This window comes from Merops nubicus, unplaced genomic scaffold, assembly GCF_000691845.1.
Source record: "Merops nubicus isolate BGI_N331 unplaced genomic scaffold, ASM69184v1 scaffold16047, whole genome shotgun sequence".
NCBI lineage: Eukaryota > Metazoa > Chordata > Aves > Coraciiformes > Meropidae > Merops > Merops nubicus.
The window spans coordinates 1,472-12,556 of NW_008621176.1; the positions used below are offsets into that span (position 1 = coordinate 1,472).

The window sequence follows — 11,085 nt, forward strand, 5'->3', positions numbered from 1 at the left end:
CAAACACACATCTTTTCTACCTCTAAGTTTAGGTGAGATAAATTCCGCTTTGGGTCAAAACGTAGTGACTGACACCAGCAGAAATCACTATTTCTCCTTGCTGACCCATGTCCAAGAGTCACGCTTGCCTCCTTACTGCTTGTCTGGCCAGTAATCTGGGGAGAAAGCATTGTTGCTAGAGTGGCTTAGAGAAGTGGTGGGGCTGGGGAGGAATGTTCATGCTTAGGAAGATGAAATTTTCCCTCTCTGAAGAAGTGAGCAGTTCTGCTGACTTTAAGTTATTAACATTGCTTTCCTTTTTTTCCCTCTTTTTAGGGTGAAGTCTTGGGCAGATGCCTTTAGTGGGGAGCTGTACTCCATTGTGACTAAGTATTCAGGCTCTCTCCTGTTGCAAAAGGTAGGCAAAAGCTGTGAGGGTTCCCTGGGCTGTTGATGTGGTAGAAGTTTGGCTTTCAGTGGTTTTGATGATGCTTCTGCATTGCCTATTCTTCCATTGGGCCCCCAGGTAATCATTATTAGAGGCAAAGTGACATGCTAAGGCATTTCTGGTGGGTCCTGGAGCTCCAGTCGGCAGGAGATACAGACTTGGATTATTTGATATTCAGGTACTTGTGTCTGATGCTGCATAGGTGTGCCTCAACACAGACAGCTTGCACTGCTTCTGTGTCTGTTTCTACTAAGAGATTAAGGGAGTTCATGTTCCTTAATGTCCAAAAGTCAGTAGGACTAAGGAGAACACAGGGTAGCCTGAAAATACCAATGTTACAAAAGATAATGATAGAGGCCAAGGGTGGCAGATGTGGCACTGAGGTGGGTGTCAAGACAGCTGTGCTGTGTTTGTCCTCTGGAAATGTTGCACCAGATCATTTCACCTCCCTCTGTCCACACTATGTGTTTTGTCTCTTGGGATCTCGTTCACTTTGGGGTAGGGGTTATGAGAGACCTGTAGATGCTAGTGTGGTGCAACTAAAAATTACACTTATGGCAATCAAATCTTGAAGAAAAATTCACAACTCTATCAGCTTTTGGTGTAATTCACTGGAAGCAAAGAAAAACAATTTCTGATGAAAAAGAAGCCTGGATATAATAAAATCCACTCTAATGTTCATGTTAAGAGGCATCAAGGCAGAGCTACGTTTCCCTGATATTCTTTTTCAAGGCTCTTAGACTCACATTTCCATGCCCAAGTATCTACATGGTTTTATTCCTGGAGAGATGAAGGTGTTTGGTTTGCTCTTGCATGTGTTTGGGTCTGGATGTAGCACAGACTGATTGTGCTTTGCACAATTTGTGGACAGCCTTGAGTGGAACACAGTGTCACCCATGCCTCAAAGGGAAAATGTCCTTTAGTGAGTCACTGTCACCACTTCCCACAGGGTTACAGATGAGCTTGATGTAGCCGTGATCTGTAAACACTGTAACAGTCCTGTCCTAAATGCATGACCTGAACTAATGTTACTTAAACAGTTTAAACAGCCCAGATTAACCTTTCAACTCTCAAGTCTGACTTCTTGAGTTCTTTCATTTCCCAGGAACTAGGGACGGACCAACCAGCACCCACTTCCTCCATCCTTCCCTCAGACTCTGTTTCCTTAGCAAGCACTGGGCCAGACACATTCTCACAAATCAGCATCTCAAAGCAGAGACCATCCAGGAGTGCTCCATCTGCAGCGCTTCAAGTGTCAGGGATGCAGGAGCACAGCTTCAGGACAGTTTTTTTACTAGTAGGCAATGTTTACATGCCCCATGAGAGGCACCTTGGCAGACTCCAAATAGCTTTATGTAGATCACCATGCTGGTGCAGACTGTGGGCAAGCCAGGCCTGGGGAGCCAAATGGAACCCAAGTCTGGAAATTCAAACGTGTCCTCCTCAGACACCCTTCTCTTCTTGAGCCATTGCTTGTTTTTCCCATGAAATATTTCTCTGTGTGGGTGAGTATGCAGCAGAGGTGGGGGGAGCACAGTGGGGGGCCCAGATCATTCTTTCCTCAGTGCTTAAGTTGATGGGCAACTTGCTTTTGAGGAAATGCAAACTGAGAGATAACACTTTTCGTATTTTACCTCATGTGTCCCTCATGCCTAATAGACTTGGAGTAACTAGCTTATTGTTGCTTCAACAGCTATGAATTTTCAGTTACTGAATGCTTTGCATGTAAAATATCTCTTTATTATTTGGCATAAACTTCCTTTTGTGACTTTGAGTTTGTTTGGTTTTCTTTGGGTTGGTTTGTTTCCTCCAGAAAAACCCTAAAATGTTGCAAACCCAAAATTTCTTACCAGGCTTTATTGTTCCCAGAGATCTGGTGAACTAGTAGATACCTCTTGAATCCATGAAGACATATTTTCACCCTGGAAAAAAGGGTGAGAAAGGCCCCAGGTGGTTCTCTAACCCAAGCAGTCAGCATGTCATCATATCAAACCTCACAGAGCTGGCAAAAGCTGAATAGTGCCTTTGTTTTGATGGCTGAAGCATTTGTTGTATTCTCTTGACCATTTAAGCAGCAGAGGATAAGATAAGCTTGTGTACTTGAACCTGGCTAAGAGATGATGGATCTGTACTAAAATGCTGGCTGGGGTCTAGACCAGCTGAGGGTACAACAGCTGAAGTAAGGAGGCAATGTGAAAGGCCAAGCAGGACAAGGGCAGTAACATCTCGGAGGAAACGGCCTCAAGTTGTGCCAGGGGAGGTTTAGGCTGGATATTAAGATAAACTTCTTTACTGAAAGGGTTATTAAGCAGTGGAACAGGCTGCCTGGGAAAGTGGTAGAGTCACCATCTCTGGAGGCATTTAAAAGACGTGTAGCTTAGGTTCTTAGGGACATGGTTTAGTGCTGGGCTGGCAGAGTTAGGTTAATGGCTGGACTTGATCTTAAAGGTGTTTTCCAACCAAAACGATTCTGTGCTCTCCCAGAGCTAAGGAATAGAAAGTTGGAACCTGTAGCTTATTAGGTCTGTTTGCCATAGTCCTGCTGCTGCAGCAGCTGGCCAGGTCATGACCAAAAGCCTGTGGCCATTGATGGCAGCCATGCCAGGAGACATACCATGGTGATTCTGGGCTTCTCAGGGCTTGCCTCTGAGTGACAGAAATGGCATCAGCTTCAGTAGACCCCAAACTTTTCTTCTACTAGTTTAATGACACATTTGAAGCTTTTCAGATAATTACTTCCCTCTTCCTTCTGTAGCCAAGGTGCTGATTGCCTTCCCCAGTGGATAGGGCTCAGAAAGGCCAGCAGGGCTTGGCTCCAGCAGTGTAATTACTAGAAAGTGCTAAAAAAAACAACGTAGCAAAGAAGAACAGAAAAACTGAAGAAGTTTAATTAGGCATTTTCCTGGGTGAAGATGAAAGCAATGTCCTTCACACTCTTAATATAGTTTGACTAGCAATGAGTAATGCAACGCTACTTCAATGGCCTAAATTTCATGGAGAAGGGAACAAGAAAATATATTTGGTGACATCTCTTTTCGCAGATAAAACTTAGGATACTGAATCCTGGATATTCCACTTTTAAATCACCACCCCCACCACTGCAGAAGGAGAATCTTAATTATTCCTGTTGTTTTAAGGGAATACCGAGTACGCAATGAGCATAAAAGTCTTCTGTTGGATCAGAGTTAACTTTCTGGCCCCCTTTCAACATTGGATCCTTTCAGCCAGTTCTCCTAAGTCTGTAGCTCATTCTGTTCTGTAGCTTGAGATGACCTGAACCCTAAAATCATGTTGTGCAGGTCAATAGTGTCAACATAGATGCTTGTAGTTGAGAATTTGCTGTGTATTTTCAACCATAGTGTCTGGTAACAGCATCAAATCACAGGTATTACTCTGTTGTCCACCTTTAGAAACTCTTGCAGTGAATATTCATTAATACCAAGAGATTTTAGTTGCAGGAATACAGAAACATTATGGTTTGCTATATCATTTTTAGAAAAAAAATAAGTTCAAAGGGGATCTGAGCTCACACATGGTGTACTCCTTGTAGCCAGCTGAAACTTTGTGGGAAGTGGTGGTTTTGGTGTTTTTTTTTTTTCGGTCTTCTCAGCTCTGACTAGTTCCCAGGGCTGACGTGCATGGTGTTAGTAGACTGATCATGATTGCTCATGATTACCTTTACCCTATTAACATCTACTTGTCAATGTGTTAAAGCACATTAAACAAAGATCCAGGTAAAGAGCTCTGTTCTTTTTTGGTTCAAGCTATGACCCAAGGTAACCGATGGCAGGTCACTTTGTAAGGCGCATGCGTGCCCGTGCTGGTGTGGTGCCCCGCTTCACTAGCTTTCCCAGGAGAGATTACCTTCCTCCCCCCGAGGAGAGCCTGATTAAAGCCTACCCTGGCAGAGATCACTTCCCTCCTGACAAAACCATGACATGGAGCTAAATGGGACAGGCACCAGCTGGGATGTGTGCTGTGGTCTCATCGGCAGCCAGGGACCTCAGTCGGGGGGTTATTGTTGCACGTGTCTCTCTTGGCAGCATGGCTATGCTAACCTTGGTGCTCAACCTAACCCCTCCCTCCTCATCCTCCTCCTCCTCCCCCGCCCATCCCAGCTACCCAGCCGCAGCAGAGGGGATGTGAGGCCTGGAGCTTTTAATCCAGTAAAACCCTTGCTGGTAATCATGCCAGACAGAGCAAGCAGCCACCCTGCCATGCTTGCTGCAGGCTGGATGCTGCTGCTATTTCTGTCTGACGTCCTCAGCCTGCCCCATCCTTAAGGCATTTTTTCCTCTGCTTGTGTTCAGCCACCCTCCTGGATGGTCAGTGAGCTTCTTGAACAAAAGAAGCTCCTCTGCTCACCCTAAAGACATGCAAAGTCCTTCACTCAATACTTTATTCTAAATCAAAAGTGCCACTAAAACCCCTGCCATCCAGTTACCCTTTTCAAGACTTCACTTTGCACCAGCACAAGAAGTCCAGCACTGGCTGAGATTGCTGCTGTGGAGCTAATACAACATGAATCTGGATGGTATGTGTACACACCGCTGGGATTGATGATGAGGGACCAAGGAAATTCAGTCAGTTGCCTTCATGCCTCTACATTGCCAGGGAGATAAGCCTCTATCTTCTCTAAAACAGGTTAATAATATTCTGACCTTTTTCCAGGTTTGTGGTTTTGGGGGGGGTGTGGTTTTTTTTTTGGTTTTTTTTTTTTTTTTTTACTCTCTTTCTATCTTTCTGTTAGCTTTCAGGTTTTTTTGAAAAGGAGAAATGAAGACTATTGTATCTGGTCTTGAAAGGCTGATTTAGGGAGGCAGATTATGGTTACTCAGTTTGAGAATACTCTTGGGTTTTTAATGCCTAGATTATTGAAACATGATCAGAAGAAACTGGTTATCTCTAAAGCAGATCCAGATTCTCCTCATTATGGCATCTCTCCAAGTGGAGGCAGCACTAAGTAGCCATGCTCATAATTTCTAGTTTCTGGGAATCACCTCTTGGCTCAAAGCACGTTCATGCATGCAGAATAAGTACCATCATAACTGTCTTGCTGTCCTTTCCTTGGTGGTCTCCCACCTAAGCACTGAGCAGACCCTTGTTACTGCAGGCCTGACAGATATGATAGCACTGTGGGAGGACAGGACATACACTAGCATGACATCTCTCCCACTAGTGCCACAGAGTACATATGACATAGGAGGTGATGTAAGGACAGCATACAGCTCCATTCCCTTCCCTTTCCTTCTGCCTTAAGTAAACTTCAGGTATGTGATGCCTGCAATGCTCTTATGGATATAAGCACCATGTCTGTCTTAGGTTTTCAAAAGTCAGCCTTCTGCTTTTCTCTCTTATGTGTAGGCACTAATGGCTTCAGGTACACTGCTGTTTTCAACAGCCACAAGCTCACAATGGGATCAGTTGCTCTTAGTTAAAATACTTTGTGTTATATGGCCAGTGATCTGTGCACACCTAAATTACAGGGTGAAAAGGGAGAAAAGGCAAAGATGGGAGAAGGTGAAAAATCAGATCAGTTCTTTCAACACCTCTTTCTTCACCAGAGACAATACCCAGCTAACAATAACAGATTCACCCCTCTCCTTATGATCTTCCTCCTCAGCAGGATTTTCTGCTTTCCCTTGTATAGAAGTACAAAGATGTGGAGCCAACTCTGAAGATCAAAGAGGTGGATGGCTTGGAGCTGGTGAAGAAGTTCTCAGAGCAGATGGAAAGCATGCTCCGAAGGAAGGTTGAAGCTGTTGAGGTATGATGACAGGGGCTATGGGGAGGGAAGTCCTCTCCTGTCAGCCCCAGAGCTGTAGACATAGGCCTCCTGCCTGTACCAGGAGCGTGTGGGTGTAGAGGTTGCATGAGGACTTCCTTGCCCAACTAAATGCCTGCTGGTGCAGCTGGCTGCTCACTGAGCTTTAAGCAGACACTGGTGGGAGGATGTGGGCGTTCAGACAAGGGAATGCTGGCTTCTCACTCAGCCCAAAGTAGGAAATACGATTAAAAAAAAAAAGGTCTAGGAATAAATATGAGGGAACGAATGCCATTTTGTCCTGAAAGAGCTGTTTAAAAAGAAAAATCTTCTCAAGTGAAAACAAAGTTCATCCTTGCATAATGCACTCTGCCATTGAAGACTAGTAGCTTGTTTCAGCTCTGTGTGGCTTGAGGGAAGTTCCTGCAGCCCCCTGAAAACTAGCTGCAAGGAAGGTGCCTGAATTTCCATCTGTGTACACAGGGAAGCACGGAGGAGGTGGAAAGAGGTCTTTAACTGTTGCTGTGTTGAGGATCAGAGCAGGTAATCGTTGTGGCCACTCTTACTTCTTGCATTTAAGGCTCTATCACATTCCCTTATATTTACACACTGTGAAAAGCATATTTCTGTAGTCACAGAGCCTTGACTGTTTAAGGTGTCTAATGTGGAAAACTCATCCAGAAACACATCATTTGAATCTCAAAGTGAAATGTGGATATATTCAGACCCAGAGCTTTGGCCCATAATATTAAATTCATAGTGAGACTTTTCCAGCGTTTGGATTACGTTATCCTTTGTGAAAAAAAAAAAAAATAAAAAAATAAAAAAATAGTTTTTCTGAGACTGTTGCCGATTGTGCAGCTCTGAAAACATGTATGTATTCAGCTGGATTACTTCCCACTCTGTACCAATTGAGAATTAATGCCCTGAATCGTCATACTGGAGAGTATTAGTTGATTATATTGCCTTCCATAAATGGTAAAAGCTTATAAGTGGCCACAGCATTGTTGAGCCCTTTACAAAATCGAGTCATGGTCTTTGTCTCAGTAACAATACCAGACTGAGACTCCCACAAGGCCTTTTCTCTTGATGAGATGCTGACATCAGGCTGGGCCTGAAATGCCTTTCCCATGGTTCTTTGGAAGCATTCATGGAAAATGAAATTAAATCTTTGGCTGTTGTTTCTCTAAATAGCCGTTTCTGTTTGTATATGCCCTGTGATATCTAAGATTCCTCAGGGGTTCAGTAGGGACTGTGGAGTAAGTAGGTGTGAATATACTTTGCAATAAGTAGCTGTGAATAAACCTTCCAAGCTGTAAAGTTGCAGCACAGAATGACAGATCAGCAGAAAAGGAGGGGGAAAGGGAAGTTTATGGCCCCACGACTCTGTGTTGTGGTGAAGGAGGCAGTTATGTGTCTTTTCATTAGCTGTATGAATTGGCTGATAGAGCTGGAAAAGCTTCTGGAGAGCTTCCCACAGCACCCCTTCATCTTTCTTTCTGTGTGCTTGCATTAGAGGTTGGTGGAAGCAGCAGAAGATGCAGATCTGAACCACGAGTACAACTCCTCACTGGAAGTAAGTTTATGTGACAAAATATGACATGTATCCTCCAAGAGACTAGTCAAAATGCAGGTCTAGCAGCACCCAGCCACTACAGATTCCAGGACAGGTTTGGAGTTTCCTTTTCTTCAGGACATCCAGCTTGTCTACAAAGTAGGGTAGGAGACTCCTTTGGCAGATCCCAAATCTAGCAACACCAAGGACATTAGTCCCTTTGACTCCAGGAGAAAGATTTGGGAGGACACTGGGTTGCAGTGTTACCTGCAATATATTTACTGCACAACAATGTTGCCATCATGTGATGTGTTAGTACAAACTAAATGGTGCTTTGTGGGTTACTTGACTAGAAAATGAGCTAAAAATTGAGTGTGTATGGGCAATGAGGGGGATGCTGTTAGAAATATCCACAGCAAACTGTTAATCCCAATGAGCTGAGTTTCTCACCATCTTTTTCAACAGCTTTCATCATCTTTTCTCTACCCTGCAGTCACGCACTTGTGAGGACTTCCCGTTAGGTGAAAGTTTGGTGCTGTTCAAGCAATTTGGATAATTGGCTTTCTGTTAATAACTGTTGTAGCCAAGCTATGGGATTATTGCTGGTGAAGGGAAATGGAATGAAAACTGATAAAGGGACCCCACTGTCCACAGTACAAGCACAGAGTGCTTTGCAGAGGTACAGGCCACTCCTGCAAGTATAATACTTCATGTTGGGAACGAGTGGGAATGAAAGCACTTCTTGAAATCAAGCTAGCTACCAATTTCACCTCTCCTGCCTCTTTATTTAAGGATCATGTTATGGCCATACTATCATACTAGTCAGGTCAACTGTATTCACAATAAGGGTTATGGGTGAGTTGAAACACATGACTCTGTGTTCGCACACACAATTCATAACTCCTGAGTACTGTTAGTACTTGAACACAAATACTTATATAACCTTTTCCCTCAGATAAGTCAACAAAAACATCTTAAAAATAAGTTTTCCAAGGGGGAAGAGTGTCCTGATGATACTAAAGTAACCAGAGACATTAAATCTCCCTTCACAAGGGAAAAATTGTGTTGTCTTTAAACACCTTCTGCTCTATCCTTTGCTCTTGACAAGTGCCTGCTGCTTGGAGTGACAGTGAGGGGATAATCCTGGCTGGATGCACATAAGGAGTTAACTCTAGTAAATGACAGCTGTAGAGACAGGGCAAGTAAGGTCAGCACTGGCATGCCCTGAAGCAAACCTGGGAGCCAGACTCAGTGAGACACTCCACCTTTCTGGCTAGTCACTTAAAGACCTCTGAGGAACCACAGGAGTCTGCCACTACGTCCCTTTGCTCTCAGGTGGCTGTTCTGCTGCTGGTTATGACCATGCTTTCAGTCAAGTACGCACCTGACATTAAGAAACTGGGCAGAAACCATCTTTTGCGCAGCTTGGCACTCTGTTTGGTAACAGCACTTGTTTGCTGTTTGTCTTGATCCTATTTGAAGCCTGAATTCTTCAGATGTCCCTTTTATATGTTTAAAAGAGTGTTTTTTTTTCAGGCAGTACTGGTAACTGTCTTATTCTCTATTGTTGCCTTTCTCTTTTCCACTGTTTTCATCAACAGTTTGATTACTATAACTCTGTCCTGATTAATGAGAAGGATGAAAATGACAATTATGTTGAGCTTGGAGACGAATTCATTTTGGAGCCAAACGAACATTTCAATAACCTATTGGTGAACACAACATACAGTGATATCCAGCTCCCCACCAATGTCTACAATAAAGGTAAGGGCTTCTACTTCTTCACTACCAGTAGGTTGCTTTGGAAACTACCAATAATAATACTAAAAGAAAGGATGATAACAGAGGAGAGGGGGAAACAAAACAAACAAACAAAAAAAAAAAAACAAAACAACCAAAGCACCACAAATGACAGAAAAGTAAAGAAAATAGAGCTGGAAAAGTAATGTCCCAAGGCACAGTCATATCTGTGCTGTAGTCTGTCACAGTGACAGGACTTAGGTATAATCTGCTCTTGGAAGACCTCTAATGATCAACAGTCCTAAATCTTAGGCAGGCAGTATAGTCTCCTAGGGTTCATCTACCCAAACAAAGATGCTGTGAAAGACTGTGATGTGAATTTATTGGCAATTGTTACTCTGTACAAAGGATCAGCTCTGTCAAGGGCTTTAGGTGTCAAGGATCTCATTGATTTCATCTGAGAATTTAGACCCCAAGTACCTCTGTGTTATGAGGCACTAAGACATCACAGGGACACTCTTCATTCCCAGTGAGCTTATCTGTAGAGGACTGGCGGTAATTGGCAACTGCTACTGGGACATGACTGTTCTGGGCTATTTTCCATTCTCGGCAAGCCTTTGGCACTTTGGCAGCTGTGGAAGCCCAGGGAAGCACCAAGGCTCACATAGCCTCACCTGTGCCTGGATTGTGTCCTCTTTTCATGCACACTGACACCACTTCAGCTACCCACCAGAAACCGGCCCCTCTCCAGGCTGGTCAGCACGCTGACAAGTCTGCAGGCTGAGACACCACTTGTGATTATCTGAAGTTTACTGCTCCTTTTGGCCAGCACTCAAAGCTGCCTGAACTGGTTGCTTCTTCATATCCCCATCATCTCTTCCCCTTGCATATATTTTGGCAAGAAAAAAAGCACCGTTACTTCTCTCGTAAATGGAGCTCTTTTACAGTCTTTGTGACCAGACGGGGTAATGTTGTGGTGAGCAGAGCCCACCCTAGGCAGGGATCGGCGTGCGGAAGATCTCGCGATGTAACGGAAAGCTCAGACTGCCCACGAGGGGCCTTGTGGGTGTGGCTTGTCATATATAAGCAATTGCAGCGACGCAATAAACGCCATTTGCAGCATCCTTCACATTGAAGCCAGTGTCTGTGATGGTACCCAACGGCAGAGGTTGGGTGGCAGCTATCCCGGGGATCGGGTGTCGGTAACGACAGGGTAAGCACTGGTATGTTCTTTAGAAGGACAGTAAAGGGAGTTCTACTTCTCCCACAATTTTAAATTAATTCCATGTAGTCTAACAACCCCAGACACAGAAATCTTGCTCACAATAGAGCCACCAGTAGTGCTGGCTATGGGTAGCTATAGCAGAGCTACACAAACCAAGCTGCTGCATACAGCATCGTACAAAAAGAGGTGTCCAAATGGCCACTGTCAGAGACAGCAGAGAAGCACTGCCCAGCTAGCTGACTTCAAGCCTGTACAGCTTGAGACAAACCACCCAGCTGCTCTGGCTTTGGCTGGAGGATGAACAGGAGATGAAGGAAGAGGGCTGTTTCCATGCCCAGGGCTCCTCCCAGGAGCAGTGCCTGGCAGTACTCTTT

The 11,085-nt window shown here is 44.3% G+C and overlaps 1 protein-coding gene across 1 annotated transcript in view; it reads left to right on the plus strand.

Annotated features, from left to right (window-relative positions):
• Window positions 1–315: 315 nt before the first annotated feature.
• LOC103776857 (voltage-dependent calcium channel subunit alpha-2/delta-4-like) overlaps window positions 316–11,085 on the plus strand; it is a gene marked incomplete at both ends in the record, with an annotated part of 53,293 nt that continues 42,523 nt past the window's right edge. Inside the window, 4 exons of the mRNA XM_008944382.1 lie at window positions 316–397; window positions 6,078–6,194; window positions 7,708–7,767; window positions 9,348–9,510. Of these exons, the coding sequence (XP_008942630.1) occupies window positions 316–397; window positions 6,078–6,194; window positions 7,708–7,767; window positions 9,348–9,510 (422 nt within the window). The remainder of the gene's footprint in view (window positions 398–6,077; window positions 6,195–7,707; window positions 7,768–9,347; window positions 9,511–11,085) is intronic.